The sequence below is a fragment of the Neomonachus schauinslandi genome, chromosome 5, assembly GCF_002201575.2.
Source record: "Neomonachus schauinslandi chromosome 5, ASM220157v2, whole genome shotgun sequence".
Taxonomy (NCBI): domain Eukaryota; kingdom Metazoa; phylum Chordata; class Mammalia; order Carnivora; family Phocidae; genus Neomonachus; species Neomonachus schauinslandi.
Genome location: NC_058407.1, coordinates 137,504,411 through 137,526,232, shown reverse-complemented (window position 1 = coordinate 137,526,232; position 21,822 = coordinate 137,504,411). Strand labels below are relative to the sequence as shown.

Sequence of the window (21,822 nt, the reverse complement as noted above, 5' to 3'; positions counted from 1 at the left end):
CCCTCTGGGGTCTGGCCTGCTCTCTGTTTCCTGGATTCCGGGGACTGTCTCAGAACACTCTGCAGAGTAGCTTGACTCTTCTAAACGTACTCTCTGCAGAACTAAAGTTGCACAGTGCGCGGGTGTGGCATAGCATGTGCATGGGTGCCACAGCCTCCTTGCTGCCAGAGGGCCCGTGGTCCTGTGCTGAGCAAAGGCTCGGCGAGTTTGGGTGTGCAGGCAATCACAGTACCTCAAGGGTTGAAGCTCCGTACGGGGATCTCACGGGATCTCACAGAGACGGTTTCGTCAGAAAGACTAAAATGCTTGTGCATGGGTGTCCAGCTAATATGTGTGGTGCTGGGCTCTGACCCAGGTCTTCCAGCCTTGCTCTTGCTTCTGAAAATTGGCTCTCAGTTGTGCCCAGGCTCTGTTTACATGTGGGAATTTAAGCTTTCGTGAGAAAACTCTGGTAAGTCTTCAACTTGGCAATTGTCTGTATCTTCTTTCTTGTCCGGTAAGTTGCTTAGCCTTGCCCTCAGCAGTTAATGCTTATGGTAGTACTTGTGCTAGACTTTAATACTGTTTTAATAAAACAGCCTTGTAACTATTCGTGATTTTTAAAATCAGTGTGTTTGTTTGGTCTTGATGGTCCTGTTCCCATTCCAGCGAGCCATGTCCTCCAACCGATGAGCGATTGGTTGCAGGGTAAGACCGACACTTCTCCACCACCTTTCTGTCTTGATTCCTGCTGCCTTCTCTTGTAATTGTGCTTAACTCCTGATTGCCCTCAGTGTTGAAGAATGACTAACGAGGCACACAGGCTCTGGCTCGGTCCTCACTGCCCGATCCCCCCACGAGTGCCCCGGCTTCCCACGGCCCCTGCCCTTTCTCCACCTGGAGTTACTCAGCTATTCCACATTACCTGGGAGGCCAAGGCAAGGTTGGCTGACGCCAGGGAGACTTCTGGAGCCAGGCGTGCACACAGACCGCCCCTCCTCCAGGCAGGCACCGGTGGCCTCAGGAAGGTGGTAGGCAAGCGAGAACAGGGCTCCCTGTCTCCCTAGCCAGCTTCCCCCTAGAGAGACCCTTGATCGTTGCTTCTTGCCTTCATTTCTCAGAGGAGTTATAGGAGGCCTCTCCCAAGGGCCAGGTGTTAAATGTGAGGCTTGGACTTAGATGCCGTTGTGTGTGCCCATTAGAGGCAAAAATGTTCCCATGGAGATTATATGGCACTTCTCCAGAAGGGTGTGGATACTGTGATACCCTTTGTGCCCCTGATGGGGCAACCCCCCCGGGTGTTGGAGGTGCTTGGAGCATCTGTGAGCCTCCCCCCGCCAAAAAAACAGGAGGGAGCGGAGTGGAGTTCCCTTCCATTGCTGTCTCTTCCTCCTTTTTTTTTCCCTGGTCAAGCCCTAGAAAAAGCCCGTTCCTGAATATCCCAGCAGGAATGGAAAGTCTTGCCTGTTTTTCAACTGGGCTGGTTCATCTCAAATGCTTTTATTTTTTTTAAATTTGAAAGTTATTCCAGGAATATTAGTTTTTATAACAGCTATTTTATTGTGTTGCAACATATTTACCAGGCCTTTTATCTTCAAAACAAGGGAAAAGGATTTTTGTAAATTTTGGAAACAAATATTGTCCCTCGTTTTTGTTTTACTTTGCTGTTTATATCAGTTATGTCCCCTTCCCCCAAATCTCATGATAGAACTCTGTGACTTTGTGTGTCTGACGTCAGCAGACACAGTACAGAAAGTATAAGCCACTCAAGTATTTTTTTTACCATAAGTGTGTAATGCCAGGCTACAGTGAGTGGATTTCTGTGTGGGTCAGACTGCTCATAGAGCAGAGCAGCTGAACACCACCCCGCGGGCCACCCCAGAGAGGCCTCCCTGATGGCCACTTAGGGCAGTGTGGCTTTTAACGTCAGCAGTACATGGCTCTCAAGCTGGCCCCCTCTGCTCTGTCCTTTCTGGACCCAGAGGGGCAAGTGTTTTTTATTTGGCTCTTGGAAGGGTACCTCTTGGATCTGGGTATTTATAAACGTGAACTGGGCCACTACTGTTGGCCTCTGAATCTCAGGGCTCATCTCACAGCCAAACTTAGGTTCCTGGACTGGTGGCTAAAGGCCATGGCTGAGGCCCGTCTATGGCTCTTCATGGCGGAGCAGAGGTTTTTAGTGGAGATTTTTCATATCACAAGAAAAAGTGAACCTCTGGAATGGTAGGAAGTTGTTTTTCTCTCCGTCATCTTTGTATCCGTTGTATCACTGGGTGACAGAGTGGAGGGGTCGTGTTTGTTGAGATAGGGTATGGAATGTTGGCACTGGATCAGTTACTAGAGCAGAAGTGTTTAGTAGGGTTTTATCATTCTGAGCCCGCCCTCACCATCACTGTATCCCTCAGATGGGAGTTACAGGGTGGGGTGAGCCATTTAGAGTTTTTGAAGAAAGCATGTAAAGCCTCCTGTCTAAGACTCTGGAATCTTCCATCTCTGGTTTATTCACTCTAGAGAGCAGTATTCCTGGGAAGGAGTGACCCACATTGGGCAGCCAAGGGCTTGAGCTGTGGGTCCCGAGTTTCCCAGAATGTCTCTGACAACATTGGTATCAGAAGGTCCAGCTGCATTCCTGACTATACAGGACGCAAGGCAGCCCGTTTTGACCCAGACCCCCCCTGTATCTGGTTTGTTTGGGGACCACAGAGTGACCAAGGACACCGAGATGACCATGTTGGTCCTAGGGGACAGCTGGAAGCCATCATGACCAGCCCCCCTTGGCAGTGCTAGGCTCCCCGGCTGTCTAGCGGAGAGGCTTGGGAAGAGTCCCATAGCTGCCTGTCTCGCTTTTGTCTGTGTGCTGGTTGACCACAGTGAGGTTCTTGCTCCAGGCTGGTTCTAAGTTACCTCTCTTACATTAGACATTGAGCCCTGCCAAGTGTAAGGGGCCCAGAGCCACGACCCCCTCCTAGATCACTTAATGTCCAAGTCATTTGCTATTTCAGAGTTGAACTGAAGCCGCAGTCTGCAGCAGGACCTTCCCTTTTGGAGTGTTAGGATGTTCATTGCCGCCCTCCGCCACAGCCAGCTCCTTTAGAAGAGAAACATCTGGTGTGGTCCCTGATTCACCGGAGCTCCTCAGTGAAGGCCCAGGATGCACCCTGGAGTGTCTGTCCTCATTGGCCTCTTCGGGCAGAGCGTGGCCTTGAAGGAGCTGGAGCCACCTTCCCCCACACAGTGTGCCCTTCGACCTGGGTGTTAGAGATGCTTTCCAAGGTGGAGAAATGAGCACAGGACTTGTCTCCTCCTGGCTCCTGATCAGACACAGCACATCAGTGTTTCTAGAGTGGAGGCCCCTGGAGCCTGGGCTCCGAGATAAGAGTCCACACTGCACCCCCGGCCCTCTCCTCCCTGTGGTGACTCTCGCTTATCTGGATCCCCTTGGGCAGGAAGGAGCAGGGTTGCTAGTGGGGAGACATAAGTGCACAGCTGCATCTTGAATGGGGGTGAGCTCTACAGTTTTACAGAGATCGTAGCCAGATCTGCTGTCCCACCACAGCCATGCCTGCTTTTCCATGGCATCCAGTCCTGTGCATCCCCACCTTTGTATCATGTCTCTGGTTCTGCACATTTTGCACATCTTAAAGATTTCCCCAGTAAGAACTAGAAGGTTGAAATGTTGAGCGTAAGGGAACAACCGGGCAGCCGTGCCATGAGGAAGGTGATGAGCACACTGTAGTTAGTATTGTCCTTTACTCACCTGGGGGTGGAGCGGTGCAGCCTGGCAAACCCGGGCCGTCAGGAGACCCCTCCCCACACCTGTGCGCCTTAACGAGTGGCCCTCAGGACGGTGCCGGCTCCAGCTGTTGTCCTCCCTTTGAAAGCAAACTGCAATTCGTTCTCTCTCCTGAATTTCATAGAGCATGCCGAGAAATGACAGCATGTGCCTTCAGTCTATGCTTCTCATGCCTTTTACCTTGTAATTCTGGTGATTTTATGTCCCCAGTCTTGGGGATCGCTTCAGAAGGGCAATTGATAGAAGCTTCCAGATCCGCAGTGGGGGTAGAGCACTCCACGCACGGAGCTGCCATGTCCTGAGACCTTTCCCCTCTGAGGGCAGGTGGGCATGGTACTGTGGCACTTTGTTTACTTACTTCCACTCTGCCTTTTTTTAATTTTAAGGTTTTCGGATGTCATTCTGGCAACAATTTTGGCAACCAAGTCTGAAATGTGTGGCCAAAAATTTGAACTGAAGATTGATAACGTGCGGTTTGTTGGGCACCCGACACTGCTGCAGCATGCTCTGGGGCAGGTATGACCCTCCCTGGGCAGGTGGGGCTCTCCCTGGGGCAGGTGAAGTTCTTCCTGGGACAGGTGAGGTTCTTCCTGGGCAGGTGGGGCTCTCCCTGGGGCAGGTGAGGTTCTTCCTGGGCAGGTGAGGTTCCCCTGGGCACCTGAGGTTCTCCCTGGGACAGGTGAGGTTCTCCCTGGGTCAGGTGAGGTTCTCCCTGGGGCAGGTGGGTTTCTCCCTGGGACAGGTGGGCTTCTCCCCGGGTAGGTGGAGCTCTCCCTGAGCAGGTAGAGCTCTCCCTGGGACAGGTGAGGTTCTCCCTGGGACAGGTGAGGTTCTCCCTGGGCAGGTGAGGTTCTCCCTGGGCAGGTGGGGCTCTCCCTGGGGCAGGTGAGGTTCTCCCTGGGACAGGTGGGGTTCTCCCTGGGACAGGTGGGGTTCTTCCAGGGGCTGGTGGGGTTCTCCAGGGGCTGGTGAGGTTCTTTCTGGGACAGGTATGGCCCTCTCTGGGCAAGTAAGGTTCTCCCTGGGCAGGTATGGCCCTCCCTGGGAAGGCATGGCCTATCCTGACCGTGGGGCCCTCGGGGAGCCGTGGCTCACACTGGCTCTGGTGAAGGCAGCCATCGAATCGTGCCATATATCTGACCCTGTGCGTGTGTCCATGCATACAATCACCTACATGTCCCCATAGGTCTCCTGTGGGTTCAATCCCTGCCCCTGGCTTTTGCTCTTTGCATCCTGGGTCTCTCCTGACTGCCACCTTCCCCTTTATATCTAGGACATCTGTTTCTAAAGTGGTGCAAGTATTTTTTCTTGCTTATTAAATGATGACATAGCAAATATGATTATTAATTTAGTTCTTACTATTGTGCTAAACCCTGTATGTGCATTCTGCGATGAATGAAATTGTTACAGTATTGAGGGGTTTTAACAAGATTGAATGCACTGTTACCCAAGGGAATTTGACACCAGAACCTGCTAGTCAGTCCTTTGCACACAGGCACATCAGGGCTTTGATAAGATGGCATAAGATTTAGCTCCATTTATATGATCCAGAAATTGCAGTCCTCAAATCTTATCCATGAATATGCCCGTGGAAGGAGCTTCTGAGGCAGTTGGAGATGCCAGGACATCAGGCCATGGCTGGGTGCACTGGGCCCCATGGGCGGCTCCTTCCTCTTTACCAAGGCCCCTGCAGACAGAGCTCAGTCCACACGGCTGACGTCTGGGTGACAGAGGGGAGATTTGACATCGTGCCAGGAGTCATACCCTACCAAACTGGAGTGACAGGCAGAGATGGTAAAGAGCCTGCTTGGGATGGCCCAGGGAGATGTGGCCACCACCCCCTCACGCACACTCCCATGCCCCCTGGTGGCAACACATATATTCAGCTTGGTGTTCGTGACGTGTGGTGGCTGGATGCCGGAGCAGCAGCTTGGTCTCTGCTGGCTCTGAGCATTATCTTATCTCTTAATCGTCCTGAGTGGTTGCCATACCTGGCGGAGACAGAGGACCCAGGTGGACACTGAAAACAGCAGTGGGGGAGGGAGAGTCTGGGCAGAGAATACCCCATCTGCTCGAGCCTCTCCCCATCTTGTCTCGCGGGGGCACCTCAGCTCACTCCCATTGACTGGGGTAGTCTTGTCACTTTGGGTCATAGCGCTGACCCTCCCACTCTAGTCTCAGCCGTGTCTCCGTCTGTGCTGCCTGTGCTTGCCCATACAGAGGCAGTGATCACTTCTCAAAGACCCTAGGGCTCTGTTTTTCTCTGGGTTGGCTGTATTCTGGAACCTCTCCCCATGCCTGACGGATAGCACTAAACAGGATTTCTTGGGATGTGGTGGCTCTCACTCATTAGAATGTATTTCTTTTCTAGGTTTCCAAAACAGATCCATCTCCGAAGAGGGAAGCTCCCACCATGATTCTTTTTAATGTGGTGTTTGCACTGAGGGTGAGCGAGTGTACAGATGGCTGAAGAGCCCTGGTAGATCGGGGGGGAGGGTCCGGGGAGAGTAGCAGCCCCTCACTTCTGGTGACTGTGTCATTGGCTCAGAGCTCAGACTGCCCAGCTGTTGCCAGGCCCCTCCTGGGGTCCTGCAAGAGTCTACCCATACTGTGTTTTCTAAATAAAATACACATAGTATTTACCATTTTAACCATTTTGAAGTGTATGGTTCGGTGGCTTTAGGAGCAATGTTGTGTAACTCTCACCACTGTCAGTTCCAGAACGTTTCATTGCCCCAAAAGGAGACCACTTATTCCTCATTTCCTCTCCTCTCCCAGCCCCTGGAAACCACCAGTTTGCTTTCCTTCTGTGGATTTACCTATTCTGCATTTTCATAGAGATTGGATTCTACACTATGTGGCCTTTGGTGTCTGTCTGCTGTCACTTAGTTTATCCATGTGGTAGCATGTATCCGGACTTCATTCCTTTTTGTGGCAGAACCGTATTCTCTTGTACGGGTGGACCACAGTTTGTGCATCATCTGTTGATGAACGTTTGTGTTGTCTCTGTAGTTTGGCCATTATGAACAATGTATGTTCATCAGTACAGTATTATGACCAATGCTGTTATGGACATTTGTGTCCAAATGTTTGTGTGGACACATGTTTTCATGTCCCTTGGGTATACACCTAGGAGTGGAATTCCAGGGTCCTGTTGAGGAGCTGCCAGACTGCTTCCCATGGTGGCTGCACCGTCTTTCCTCCCCACCAGCAGTGTGTGAGCGTTCCAGCGTACCTACCTCCTCACCAGCACTTGTTGCTTTCCATTTTGTTTTTAATGATTAAGCTGATAGTTTCTTCGGGCAGTTCCCAGACTGTCTGAAGTTGTGTTAGAGGAGATTTATTTTCAATGAAGCTGTCAAAATATAAGGGATCTAAATAAACATAAAAAGCATCCCTGGGTAAAGACTCACTCATATTATGAAAGGACTTTGAATTGCCTAGGAAATTTATATTTGGTGACTGTTACATAACGGAATTCCTCTGAACTGTCCCACTACCTGTTTGTGCCAAAATACTCAGTAGTTCTTTCTGGCTGGGCACATGTGATCTGCATGATGGCTTTTCACAGAAGTGTCCCAGACAGAGTGACTGGCCTCCGTGACGAGGAGCAGTGTGTGCTCTGAAAGCCTTAAGAGTGGCCGAAATGACACTAAGCAGAGGACGCTGGTAAAATTGGGTGTCATTCTAAGTCTCGAGGTGCTTTTCTCTTGAGAGAAGACCACAGTCACTGTGAACGGCTCAAAACCAAAATGATGCCAGAGAAAAGGTTCTTTGGAATGGAGCTAATTTTTATTTTTATTTTATTTATTTATTTATTTTTTTAAGATTTTATTTATTTATTCATGAGAGACACAGAGAGAGAGAGAGAGAAGCAGAGGGAGAAGCAGGCTTCCCGCTAAGCAGGGAGCCCGATGCGGGACTCGATCCCGGGACCCTGGGATCATGACCCGAGCCGAAGGCAGACGCTCAACCATCTGAGCCACCCAGGCGCCCGGAGCTAATTTTTAAAACTGGCCTACCTTGCTGATAAATAAGGAGCCGCGTTAAGACAAAGTGATGGGTTAACAGCGGCTGTCCCTGGGGCGTGCGGTTCCAAGTGGAGACCTTGACTTTTACAGTCTTGGGATTTTCATAGTGTAAATAGTACAGGGCATGACTTCTAAAATGACATACTGCAGACACCCAGAGAGAGCGGTCTGTTAAGTAAGAAACAGCCCCGACAATCCTGGCGAAGGCTGTCCCGGTGGGTGGCCTTGAGAAGCCGCTGCGGCCCCACCCTGCAGGCAGGCCCTGGTCTCGGGAACAGCGTTCAACAGCAGCATGTCTGATGACACCCCTGGGTACAGCTGTCAAGAAAACAAGCGGATTTTAAGGTTGTAGGGAGACCTTTATGATAATAACCAGGCTGGAAACAGTGCCTGTGTCCAGCAGCTGGGGGCTGATGAGACAGGGTGGTAGTTACTATGTAGCCCAGCCTGTGGCTGTTGAAGGTGAGGCTTGGGGGCGAGGCCAGAACCTGGAGGAGGAAGGGTGGGTTGCTGCAGTAAGAAACAAGGTAGCGCAGGACTTCCAAGTAGCAGGGGCCATGATGTTGAAGGCGGGGGGCGGGGGGGGGGAGTTTTAAATAATGTAAAGCGCTGATATTTTTAGGGTAGGAAGTTATTTTCTCCTTTTTAATAGTCACATTAAAAACATATACTTTTTTTTACTTTTCACTTTGAGTAGTTTTAAACAAATCCCCAACTAGTGATGATAGTTTGATTAACCTCATACACCCGTCTCTGATGTCCCCTTGCCGTCACCGGGACACCCTGGCTTCTCAGGTGTTTCAGGACAAGTCCCAGACCTCATGTCTGCTCATTTCTATGTACTTCGGGTGGCATCTCTATGAAATAGGAACATTTATCTTCTACCGTGATACCCTTTCACACCTGATAAAGTTTGCCGTAATTTGGTATCAGCTAGTGCCTAGTGGCCATAGTTTTTGCCGTTGGCCTGTCTGTACCAGGATGAAAACCTCGCCCTCACAGGTGTGTGGGCTGTGTCTGTAGGTCTCTTCCAGTCTAGGACTCTCTTCTCCCTTCGTCCCGTTGAATGGTCCATGTCTGGATTCATCTGATCGTGCTTACTGTCTGTTTGTGTATTGCCTACAAATTGGACATTTGCTCTAAAGGCCTTACTACATTTCGGTGCACTTCCTGGGAGCGAGAAAAGTCTCACAGGCGATCCCCTAAATTTCCTGCTGTTTCACATCACCTGTGGGGCAAATTCTAAGAGTTCCCACTTAGGGCCGGCACGTCCTAGGTGGTCCCTTTCTCACTGTGGCCAGACAAAGCCTTGGGCTCTGCAGGCACCTTGAGTGATGCCTGGCCTGTGAAGCCACACAGGATACCCTAGCATACCCCATCAGTGTGGGTCATCGGGCCTCGCCTGGGTGAGTACCCCCTTGCACGCCTGGGAATGTAGAACTGGTGTGCTCGGGCATCTGACTAAAAACACCATCCTGTTCCAGCCACTGGGACCGTGAGCATAGGGTCAGGCTGTCAGGTGTGACTTGACTGCTTCTTGAAGGGAATAACCATGTGCATACGATCATTCTCCTTCTTCTGTTTTGCTGCTGACAGTATTTTGACACAGAGTCTTCTAGAAGTGTATTTTGTTGTAAAGCAGTTGCACATGCTTTATAACCTAGGCCCTCTAGTTCCACAATCTTGTGGGGGACATTGTTGAGGGGCTGTCCTTGACATGAAGGGGCAGGGTTGCTGCCCAGTGATGGGCATGGCCTGAAAGTGGTGTTTAGTCCTCTCCCCAGCGCAGGTATGCTGTTGTCAGGTGTGGATTCCGTTTGTGAACATGAGATCTGCTAGGAGTTCAGAAAATCTCTCCAAATCCAGGTGATGAAGGTGTTCACTGAGTCTGGTGTGGGTTTTGGTCCAGAAGGCTGGCTGTGGACACCTTGCTGGAAGGGCCCTGCCTGCCAGATAAACAGGAGGGGAGGCCGTACTAGGGGTTTTAATCGGTGGCACCATGCGTCCCTCTCCCTTCTCCCACCTCCACCCCTCGGATGACTCAGCAGCCCTGTCGGCCTCCTGACACACTGAGTCATGGTTGGCCGGTTATCTGCTCTGTGGAGCATCTTCAGAGACCCTACAGCTGCCTGCTCCACCCCTGGCCTGGGTGGGTGTGCCTGCCTGGCCTCGCTGCGGCGTCTGATAGGTTCCAGAGTTAGCACAGGGGTGCCCGGGGAGCTTGTGGGGAGAGGGGTGGCCTGGAGCCTGCTGACTTCTTCTGTTAGCCAGGCTTGTTTCTGCTGGGAAGAGCCTCTTCTGAGGACAGTGTGCTCAGCAGACAGTTGGCCCAGAGACTTCAACCACACAGACCCATTACACCAGGGTCACGCTCTGTGACCCTGGTGTAATGGGTCTGTGTGGTTGAAGTCTCACGAAGCCTGGTCCTGCCCACCAAGTCAGCCGTACACCCTGACCGCAGACACTGCTGGGGTTGTGCCCTGGATAGGCTCTGTCAGACTAACTGGTGAGGGAGGGCCCCTGTTGAACGTTCTCAGATGGGAGCCTGGGGTCACACAGCAGGTGGGTCGGCTGCCCCGCCGCCCCCGAGTGCTGCCCCTGCCTGGCCTGGAGCGGAGGCCGGCTTGTACCCCGCCATCCTGGATGGCCCTGGTGCGGTGCCCTGCAATATCTCTGCTTGTCGGAGATGCCTGTGTCCCCCCACCAGTTGGGGGGCCCCACAGAACCACCTCTGGTTGCCCCGCAGGCAGCCATTCCCGAGCTGGGATGCTGAGCACACTTGTGTTTGTGTGGACAGACCTTGGAGGGGACACAGGGCCGGGGACCGCGGCGGCACCTGGAGGGGGCTGTGCGGGAAAGGAGGAGAGGGTTCCTCGTGCCCTGGGTTGGCCGTGCCTGGGTGCCGTCTGAGTCCCATGTGCCTCTCCCGCAGGCCAATGCGGACCCGTCGGTGATAAACTGTCTGCACACCCTTTCCCGACGCATCGCCACCGTGCTGCAGCATGAGGAGCGCCGCTGCCAGTACCTCACGAGAGAGGCCAAGCTGATCCTGGCACTGCAGGACGAGGTGTCCGCGGTGGCTGATGGTGAGCGCTGCGGGAGTCTCTCTGCTCCACACACGCGCCAGGGGCCCTGGTCCAGGTTTGCAGATGCAGAGACAGGCACCAAGGCCGTATGTGCTGGTCTGGTGATCTTCCCTGCGAAGGGAGGACGCCCCAAGGGACACAGCTGGAGAGCAGCTCTGAACTGATGCTGGAGATGGATCCCCAGCCTGAACGGCGCCCCGCCTCCCAGCGGCACTGCCCCACAGCCTGTGGTGGGGGGCCGCGCGCAGGGGCCGCTGGGAACGGGGCTGGCAAGGTGGGCCCTTCCCAGTCCCTCGCTTCCGAGTGAAGTGAAGGAGGACCTAGCTGAGTTACCAACAGGCCGATTATTAAAGGTATCATTTGCCAGTAGATCCCCCTGTGGATTTTGGCATTCCGTAACACCTCTAAGCACAGAGAAACGCCTACTTGTGACACAATCCATCTCCATCTCAGGTCAGCGTCTCTGAAACAAGAGAAAACCAGAAATAGGTTTGAAGGTGACCTCGGTGTAACTCTAGCAATAAGTGAAAGTAGTGATTGGCGTACGAGAACTGTCCCACTCAGGTGCATTTTCAGTGAAAACTTGCTTTTTATATTTGACAGCTGTCAAAATGTATAATGTTTTGGCCAGTTATGTGTTGATTAATAACAATCCAGAAGCTGTTTAAAAAAAATTCTCTTTAGAGTCTGTGACTTTATCACAGAAATTTTTTTTTTTTTTTTTAAGATTTCATTTATTTGAGAGAAAGAGCGTGCAAGCAGGGGGAGCGGCAGAGGGACTCGAACCCAGGACCCTGGGATCATGACCCAAGCTTAAGGCAGACGCTTCACCAACTGAGGCATACGGGCACCCCATCACAGGAAATTTTTTTTACAAATTCAATTTAACTACATATTTTAAGGCATTAATGAGAAAGGATTAATGAAAGACTTTTGATCATAAAAATAAATAGTATTGGTATGCGTGAGTAGGATGAGGCATGGAAGCACCTGCTCACCAGGCGGAAAGTGTCTCTGGGCATCTGGGGCCACCGGTGAACTGGCTGCAGGGACAGGGGGCACCAGTGGTGAAGTTTCCATACAGATCTCCCATATAAAGACAGTTGAACACGGCCAAAGTCTCATCTTAATTCAACTGTTTGCACAGATTATTTTCAGTTAAATTTTATTTGTTTTAAGATTTATGTATTTTAGAGAGAGCACGTGAGTGCAGGCATTGGGAGGGGCAGAGGGAGAGAAAGAATCTTGAGCAGGCTCCCCTGCTGAGTGAGGAGCTCAATGTGGGGCTCTGTCTCACGACACCCCGAGATCATGATCTGAGTCAAAACCAAAAGTCAGACTTTCAACCGACTGAGCCACCCAGGTGCCCCAGTTAACCTTGTTTTTAAAGGTATTTTCCATTCTAGCCTTTGCATATTTCCTTGCTTTGGAGGCTCTAAATTCTCTGTGTTCTGATTCTTGCAGCAAATGATGGTCCTCAGTCCCCATTTCATCACATTCTGCCCAAGTGCAAGCTGGCCAGGGACCTCAAGGAAGCTTATGACAGGTAAGATAGGTGGTGCCCCTGCCCGTGGGCCTTGCTGCCCGTTCTCCTGTTGTACCGCTGAGATGGGGGTGAGAGGATTGGGAGTGCCAGCCCCCTGAACCGACCCTGAAGTCACGCATGAGAGCCTGAAATTCTTGTGAGTCATGAGATACAGGTCAGGTGACACGGTGCCAAGTTCTGGGTCTGCCTCCTAAGATGAGTGTCACTGTCATCACTTCACTGAGGAGGAAACTGAGGCTCAGAGGGTGCCCTCCACTCGTGGGACTTGGGGTTTGGGGGCTGAGTTTAGGAAGGCAGCCCGCGTTGCAGACCCAGCAGAGCCTCTCAGTTGTTCCAGTCATATTGGTGTTCCCAGCTTTCTGTGGAGAAGCAAAGAACTTCTTTTCTTTTAAGAGGGTCCACTGCTCCTTGAGCCTGGGTATGCAGGGTGGGTGGGAGGTGGTGGAGGGGGCTCGGGCGGGTGCCCAGGTGACACTTCCCCTGCAAGCTGTGCCCTTCTGCTCCGGGACCGTTGGTTCTCGAGGGGCCACCACTCAGAGCACCAGACATGCTGCTGCACAGTCTGCACCGAGGTGCAGGCTTCTTCTCTGGGCCTTGTCCGTGCACGCAGCCCTGGGCCTTCTCGGTGCTTCACTCCATCGGCAGGCTCCACACTACCCACTGGTGGTGGGCTGAGTCTGAGCTGTGGCTGGCGAGACCACATGTCATCCAAGCCCAGGGAGGGTGGCTTGTCTAGCATCCTTTTTTGGTATTAGCGGTTTTCCTGATCTCACCGACAATACATGCTCGTTATTGGTATTTAGGAAATGTAGAAGAGTATAGAGAAAACAGAGCCCATCTGTGGTCCCATACCCAGTGATTATTGTTATGAGCGTTTTGGAAATTTTTCATTCTTTCTGCTGTTTTTTAAATTAATTTTTAAAAAAGATTTTATTTCTTTATTTGAGAAAGAGCATGCTAGAGCAGGGTGAGGGGCAGAGGGGGAGGGAGAAGCAGGCTCCCTGCTAAACAGGGAGCCCAACGTGGCGCTTGATCCTTGGACTCCAGGATCATGACCTGAGTCGAAGGCAGACGCTTCACGGCTGAGCCACCCAGGTGCCCCGTTCTTTTTGCTGTTTTAACTGAAGCTTTTGAAAAGGTCATGTATCCATCCAGTCTGAAAATCAGTGTTGTGTGCGTTTCCTGCTGTACCACCACCAGGCCCCCGTCCCGGTGGCAGAAGCATGTCAGCAGGCCGGCACGTGGCATGTGCCATCCTGCACCGCTGGCCTGGAGGCACACACAGGTGGACACTGACCCCCTTTGTCCCTTTACACTGCACGTGTGGATGACCCCTGCCTTCTCAGTTTAGCCGTGTCGCCTTGACCCTGTCTCTACTGGGAAATAAGGGCTGCTGCTTCTGCGGCTACCCAGTTAGCCAGCCCCTGTCCTGGGCATTTCGTTGGCCTCAGCCTCTGGTGCTGCAAGGCCTGATGCTCAGCCGTGCGCATGTGGGGTTGTGCACGTGTACCTGTTTATCTGTCCGATGAATTCCCAACAGCAGAATTGCCAGGCCGAGGAGGTAAAGCCCTTGTGATAGGGCGCATGTCCCTGTGGGGCTTTGCCTCAGGCTGCACCCCCACTGGCCCCACAGGAGATCCCTCTTCCTCCGGCTGTGCTGGCCCAGGGTCTTGGTGAGCTGTGTCCACAGCCGTGTCCAGATGCCGCCGTGCGCGTCCCCCTGTCCTGCCCAAGCTGTCCTCAGACCCCCGTCCGTCACACAGGAGGCAGAGCAGGGCTTGCTTTGTCCTGACCCCGGTGATTGCTGGCTGTTAGGGCACGGGAACTCTCGTCCTGTAGTCGCCCCCCCCCCCCCCCCCCCCCCCGTTACATCGCTCATGACCACATCGAAGTCTCTGCAGTCAGAGAAGTGCTGCCCTTTGGTCTTGGGCTGGCTGGTGCTGGGAACCGCTTCCTTGGAGCATGCTCCCTTGCTCTGAAAGGTACTCTGCCTGCCTCAGCTACGGTCAGGCCACAGGCAAAGTTCAGGTTAACCCGGACATAAACACCAAACCAGAACCAGACTCGCTATGTCTAAAGAAAGAATGGACTGTGCTTTCTTACATTTGAACTGCAAGCTGGAGGCAGTGAAGGGCTGGGTGGTCGGCCCACCTGCCGCTGCTCAGAACTTGAGGCAGCACAGCGCCCCACAGTGGGCATTGTGTAAAGGAGGCCAGGAATCAGAGTTTTGGGGAAGAAAGGCTCCCAGGGTTCACTGTTCAGCATTTGTCTCCTTCCTCTAGCCCAAGCACCCTAGTGTGTTAGTGTTCAGGATCCCGTTTCCTCTGGGTGAACCCCCACCCACCCACATTTTCCTATTCCCAGGCCCCACCCTGCCCAGTCGTGGGTTCTGGGGCCCAGCTCCCGCAAGCCAGCAGCAGTGCTACTCTGGTGGGAGTCCCAGGGACAGTGGGGTCCTCCCCTGCACCCTGTCCCAGCCTGCCAATAGCAGGGGCTCCGCGACTGCCCAGGAGCCCCCCTGGGCTGTGGCCTTCCCTTTGCTGCTGCAGGGTGGACTTACCTTGGAGCTGAGAAAGGGAGACGTGGGTTTACATGACTGATCCGGTAGCAACAGAGCCGCCGTCTCCCTTTGGCACAGCTTTCCAGCAGATCCTGGGAAAGGTTTTCTCTGAGCAGACATGAGAGACGTGGAGGTTGGAGATCGGGGTGAGACTTCTCAAAGGAGTTCTGGATTTGCTGTTTTAATTAAAATCCAGGGTTGTGGTGTGGCCTCGTGCCCCGGGACCTAAGTGTCTGTGAGCATAGGCTGGTAGCATGACTCCCTTGGAGCCTACCCTGACTGTTGCAGCTTCTGTGTCTCCCCCTGGGGCCCGGTGACCTCAGTGAGCGTGCCCCACACATTTGTGTGACGATCAGGTTGGGTCTTCCGTGAAGTCGGGGAATGTCCTTTCACTTTCAGTAACAGACCTTGTGGTTGCCTGCTGTCGCTTGAAGGAACGAGTAGACAGCAGTCATGTTGTTGTGGAGTCCATGGCTTGACAAAGTGTTTGTTGAATGGTTTTCAGAGGTAACGGGGCCTGTGGTGGGGCCAGGAGGCTCAGAGCTCAGGGGAGCTGCCCAGGGCCTGGCCGAGCAGGTGGCATTGGGAACTCTGTGCTTGTTCACCGCTGCCTCCCAGTGTTCTCTGCTCAGAGCAGAGATGCGGCCACAGACACCTCCGCTAATATTCTGGGAGTTTTAGTGCCTTTTTCCATAAAATGCACTTCTGTACACCTTTTGTGTGAAATTTCAAGGTGGGCCTTTTGTAGCCCACTCGGCCCTCTTGAATTGTGTACAGTGTCCCACGCCATGTAGTAGGAAGCCTGGCTGTGTGTGGGACCAGAGTGATCGGGAGGTGCTGGGCTGGCCGGGAGACCAAAGAAGGGGATTTCAGCTCTTAGCTAAAGCGTTAGGAGCTGAAGTTCTTTCTCACGTGGTGAGATGAGAGGGTAACGGAGTAAGCCGGTACACACTGCCTTCCATCTGGGGCGGGAACGATAAGGGCATGTCTTGAAGGCCAGTGTGTTGCCTCATGCACAGTCATCGCTTAGGACTCGGAGCATCTATCTCGCATGGCAGATGGGGCTGGGCGACGCTGTGTGGCCCCGAGTTGTGTGGCAGGCTGGATAAGCCTCACGTGGGGCAGCGCCTTTCGTACAGTGTTTCCAGACCAGATATGACTGCCTTGCCAGCAGAAGTACAGACATAGCAGGAACCCTAGAGAGTCTGGTCTTTTTTTTTTTAAAGATTTATTTATTTATTTGCGAGAGTGAGAATGAGAGAGAGAGTACATGAGAGGGGGGAGGGTTAGAGGGAGAAGCAGGCTCCTCGCTGAGCAGGGAGCCTGATGCGGGACTCGATCCAGGGACTCCAGGATCGTGACCTGAGCCGAAGGCAGTCACTTAACCAACTGAGCCACCCAGGCACCCCGAGAGTCTGGTCTTAAAAGTGCACTTTATGTGGCATAGGGAATATACTCAGTAATACTGCAGTAATGTTATTAGGTGACAGACGGCGACTACGCTTATGGGGGTGAGCACTGAGTAATGTAGAGAACTGTCGAACACCGAACCTGGTACAAGCTGTTTGTCAACTATTCTGCAATAATAATAAATATATACATGAGTCGTAGCCTCAGATTTTCAGAGGGTGGGCCGCCTCCACCCTGGAGGTGTTAGGAAAAAACAAACTGTGCTTCAAAAACAGAGAGGAGGATTTTTTCCCCTCCTCTGAGCAGACTTCATTGCGGCTCCTGGCTCACCTCTTGCTGCAGGAGGACTGTGGGCTTCCCGGGGCTCCATGTGGGTGGGCATGTTCCATGCAGGCTCCACGCTGCATCTCAGTGCGAAATACTCCATGGGTGGACAGATGCCTGGAAAAGTGGAAATCCACATGAACAGCAGGGAACCGACGTGGGAGCGTTCGGGAGAAGACCCCACACCAGTGTGTGCATGCATGTGTCATTGCCAAGCTCCTGGGGGAGCAAAACCAGCTGCGTGTGAGGTCATGGGAGTCTCAGTGTTTAATTCTGATTCTGTGGTGTTCCATCTGCTACTTTGAGCCATATCCTAAGGATGACAGCTCAGAAGCAGACTTTTCTTTCAGTCCACCAGCCTTTCTGTCCAGGTATATAGTGAAACAGAGGAGGGAGGAAGCCTGCCCATGTTAGCTTTGTCAAGTTCGCTCTCCCTGCAGCCCTGCTTTTCCTCACTCTTCTCTTCCTTTTGTACATGGATGCTGAGACTCTCATCCACTGGGCAGCCCTCCCATGGTGTGACCTTGGATTTTGTAAGAGGTTGTTTCTCAGGGTTTGATGGGAGCTGTCCACCTGCAAAGACCCTTGCCCAAAGTTTGGGGAGGCTCTGGGAACCTCCATCTGCTCATATTTACTTACTTAGCACTCCGTTCTTTTTTTTAATTTAATTTTTTTTTAAGGATTTTATTTATTTGAGAGACAGAACGAGAGAGGGAGAGAGAGAGCGTGGCGGGGGGAGGGTCAGAGGGAGAAGCAGACTCCCCGCTGAGCAGGGAGCCTGATGTGGGACTTGATCCCAGGACTCCAGGATCATGACCTGAGCCAAAGGCAGTCGTCTAACCGACTGAGCCACCCAGGCGCTCACTAGCACTCCGTTCTTCTGGGACCTTGGGGAAGGATCCCAGATCTCTTCTCTAGATTGTGACTCTTATCAGACCCACCCATGCATTTCACACTGAGGGACTGTGGCATCAGCAGTGACCAAACCTTTGCCTTCCAGACTCAGCCACAGCCTGCAGCCCTCACCCTCCCAGCAGTGGGTGCTCTGACCCTCCCTCCGGGGGCTATTCAGTGGTGCAGATGTCCTGAGAGTGCGTCACGGGGCAATGAGCACATAGTGGTGTTGGCAGGAATCCTAGGGGGTCCTGGAGGTCACGGATGTGCTCTGTGTTCTTCCCCCTGTTTTTTTTTCTCATTACACATTCCCTGCTTGAGAAAACAGCTGACCACAGATTCTGCCGGCTCTTTGGGTGGACCCATGGAGAAGCCTGTGGTAGTTGGTCTGCTGCCTGAGGCTTCGGGGAAGAGATGGTAAGAACAGCCTGTGGGTGTGGGCAGTGAGGGCCTTAGGGCCGCCTGCCAGCACCGTGCATTTGTGTGCCCCTAAGGGAGGTCTGAGACGGGTTTCCTGAGCCATGGCCCGCCCCACACTTGGCCGGATGTGGGCGTCTTGGCCTCTCCAGACACTTGGGAATTGAAGAGTGGGGTTGGAATGTGATGGGAAGAACTGGGCCAGGCCAGGCCTCGAAGTGGGCACACATCCTCCCCGTCTTGTCCACCTGCCAGGGGTGTGGTGAGGACCAGCCAGGGGGGCTTTGCCCAAGTAGTCACTTCTCTGTGTCAGACACCAAGTGCTGTTGGCACTTAGTACAGGAGCCGTGCACCAGGCTTTGGGTGCTGTCAGGCTGGCTTCTCATTGGAGGGTTTCAGAAGCATCTGCTGGAAACAGCTCTGTGTGTGGTTCTGCGGTGCAGGGCATACGGGGCACAAGCCTACTGTGGAGCCACCAGCAACCTGTTCTCTGAGCAGGGGCTTCCCGGGAGATTGTCCGCCCAGAGTTGGCAGCGTGTTCCTTGGGCCCCTTACCTTCCTCTGTTCATGAGATGGTTCTCAGTGCCCCCCAAGCACCAAACACTTGACTAGCTATGCGGGGAGCAGTTAATGAAACCTAAGACCACAGCTGGTGACTGAATTCTGTCGGGGAAACTGCATCCAGTAGCAGACAAGTAGGTGCATCCTGTGGTCAAGTGGTCCAGACATGCATGACCACACAGCAGTGATTGCCTGGGGGGCTGGTGCTGGGCCAGGGCTCACCTCACGGAGAAGGTGGTGCTTGAATTGAGACCTGGAATGGGGAAGGAACCCAGGGCACCTGGAGGGAGCCCTAGAGGCCGAGAAGAGGAGAGTGGTCAGTATAGGTGGACCCAGACAGCCTGGGCTAGGAGAGAAGGTCCGAGAAAAGCGGGCAGGTCATGTGGGGCTCCGGGCATTTGTGGGCCTTGGCTGGGGCTGCCGAGGTGGAACCATGGGGGTCTGAGTGGGGAGGGTGGACGGGGGCTGGTGCTGCGCAGGTCTGTAGGGAGAGCAGACAGGATTTGCAGATGGTCAGGGTGGGATGTAGGAGAAACAAGGATTCAGGGACAGGGTGGCCCTATGTGCACTGAGCAGTGTTTGGTCCTGAAAGAACCAAACTGCTGTCACCGAGGAGGTGTGGAGTGAGAGGTTTGCAGCTGAGGCTGGCTTGGACGGTTGCTTTGGTGCAGCTTGGCATCTGTAGGGAGGAGGGTGCCTTGTGCTTCTCCCTGACAGGACATTTTGGGGGGCTTGGCACCCCCCGCACACACCTTTCCCCTCCTGCCCACCTCTCTCTTTTGGAGACAGGCCCTGCCCTGCCTAGCTGCCCACCTGTGGTGGGGCCTTCACGGGGTGTGCGAGGGGCCTGGCCCTCACCCTGTGCCGAGGAGGCCTTAGCCCTGCAACGTTGAGCCTCTGGGGCAGACACGGAAGAGGCTTCCCTCGAGTCCTTGCACTCTGGTCGGACTGCAGATTCCAGGGCTACCCAGAGATACATTTGTGTGTGTTCTTCTCTTAAACACCTGAGATCTGGAAAGATGCTTTCTTGCCCAAGGGCTTCACGGGGTTCTGTGTGGTGTGTATGTTGGGGGGGTGGTTCGCGGTGGCACCTGACGGCAGCGGGGCCTGCTCTCTGCAGCCTGTGTACTTCAGGCGTGGTGCAGCTCCACATCAACAGCTGGCTGGAGGTGAGCTTCTGCCTGCCTCATAAGATCCACTACGCCGCTGCCAGCCTCATTCCACCCGAGGCCATCGAGCGCAGCCTGAAAGCCATCCGGTGAGTGCCAGCCCACATACTGCCTAGCTTCTGCCTGGGGAGAGTTGTCCTTTCCTCTTCCTGCCGCAGGAATCGGCAGGTAAAGCTCTACTGCTGATAGAAGTGAGAACGCGTATTTTGGGGTCTGGTTTTTGTCCAGAAACGACCAACCGCAAGTTTCCTCCGGGCCCTCTCGGCACCACGAGGGTGATGAGGCTCTTTGCTCGGGGGTCTTCGCCTCAGGCCCGGGCAGGGCTGTAGGGGCCGAGCTCCCTGGCGAGATGCGGGACTGTGGGGGGAGTTCGTCCTGCCAGGGCTGCTCACCGGACCTCCTGCATTTGAATCAGAACTTGTGGGAACTCAGTTTCTTAATTTAACTGGTTTCCTGCAAGGAAAGAGCTAAGCTCAGTTTTTGCAACCCCCCCACCCCCATTAAAGTCCCGTTTCCTTAGATATTTTTATAACTAAAAAAAGAAATCTGGGCACATTACAGAAAATTTGGAGAGGAGAGAAAGCAAGGCACTACCTAGCCGTCTCTCCCTTGCCCCGTCTGTGCTCTAAGTCCGTGTCCTTCCTCCTGTACTTCCTTGCTGAAGTATATTTTTATGTAGTTCTATTCATAGCCTGTGGCGGGGATTTTGCTTTTCCATATTTGGGACTCTTTGCTTGGAAAAGATTCATGTATTTTTTCAGTCGACAGATGTTCGCTGGGCAGTCCCGGAGGTGGGAGATGGAGTTGGGTCGTCGGGCCGCCTTCAGTTTTGTTCCACTTTGTTTTTTCTGAGGGTTGTAGTGACCCTTGTGGCTTCTTAGAGGCCCCTGGATGCACTGCTCCTTCTGTGTAACCCTTGCGGTGGCCTCTTCCCTCGGGTTCAGTGTGTGTGCCCCAGCAGCGTGCCTGGTCAGGGGGCTTGGGCTCGCGTGTCCCGCTGACCCCTGACTCTGCTCTGCAGCCCCTACCATGCTCTGCTGCTGCTCAGTGATGAGAAGTCCCTGCTGGGCGAGCTCCCGCTCGACTGCTCCCCGGCCCTGGTGCGTGTCATCAAGACCACATCCGCCGTGAAGAACCTGCAGCAGCTGGCCCAGGATGCAGACCTGGCCTTGCTGCAGGTATCAGCCTGGGGGCCTGGGGACACACCCTCAGTTGGGGAGAATGGGCGGGCACCTCAAAGCAGGTGGTCCTTGGGAGGAGGTGGGAGGTCAGGGCCTCAGGAAAGCAGGCTGCCTGTGTGCCGTGTCCCCAGGACCTCTGTCCAGCTGAGCGCCACTGCGTGGCCTGCTGTGGTGGGGTGGGTTGTTCCTGGGTTGGCTCCAAGTTCTGGAATCTGAGTCGGGGCTGGCTTCGGGGCTGGCTTTGTGAACTGGCTGTGGGGGACTGATGTTGTCCCCTGTCCAGGAGTCGTGAGGCATGAGGCCCCCCAGGTGCTGGGTGACTGGCTGTGGAGGATGGGGTGCCAGGGCTGGGGGCTTGCAGGGTTGAAGCAGGGGCCCGCAGGGTGTCACCCTGTGAGAAAGTACCACATCTCTACTTCGCCAGTGTGGGAGGTGAGGGCCCACCTGTGTGCAGAACCAGGGCCTAACCTGCTGGTCTTGACCACCCCCCTTGCGTGTGCATTCAGGCCTGTGTTCTGTAGGAGGTCCCACCCTCTTGCTGAGCCATGTGCTTGTGGGCTGCAGGTTTTCTTTCTTAAGATTTATTTACGTATTTGAGAGAACACGCATGAGTACACGCGAGCTGGGGGAGAGGCGGGGGGGGGGGGAGAGGGAGAGAATCCCCCGCAGACCCCCTGCCGAACAGGGAGCCTAACCCAGGGATCGATCTCCTGTGATCTCATGACCCCAAGATCACGACCTGAGCTGAAAACGAAAGCCGGATGCCCTCAGTTCTGGCTGTGATCTGGTTGGAGCCTGGGTGGGGGCCAGGGAGTGAGGAGAAGCACAAGAAGAGGTTGAAGGTCCCAGGGCGGTTGTGCCTCCCAAGTGA

The 21,822-nt window shown here is 53.7% G+C and overlaps 1 protein-coding gene across 3 annotated transcripts in view; it reads left to right on the top strand.

Moving 5' to 3' along the window:
- The window catches only part of NPRL3 (NPR3 like, GATOR1 complex subunit), a 37,778-nt gene that overhangs the window by 8,624 nt on the left and 7,332 nt on the right, over positions 1-21,822 (top strand). Inside the window, exons 3-9 of one of the 3 annotated variants that reach the window (XM_021697976.2) lie at positions 649-687; positions 4,159-4,288; positions 6,144-6,218; positions 10,736-10,889; positions 12,354-12,435; positions 19,722-19,859; positions 20,792-20,948. In XM_021697976.2, the coding sequence (XP_021553651.1) occupies positions 649-687; positions 4,159-4,288; positions 6,144-6,218; positions 10,736-10,889; positions 12,354-12,435; positions 19,722-19,859; positions 20,792-20,948 (775 nt within the window). The remainder of the gene's footprint in view (positions 1-648; positions 688-4,158; positions 4,289-6,143; positions 6,219-10,735; positions 10,890-12,353; positions 12,436-19,721; positions 19,860-20,791; positions 20,949-21,822) is intronic. The other 2 variants (XM_044915028.1, XM_044915029.1) reach the window with 2 other exon arrangements.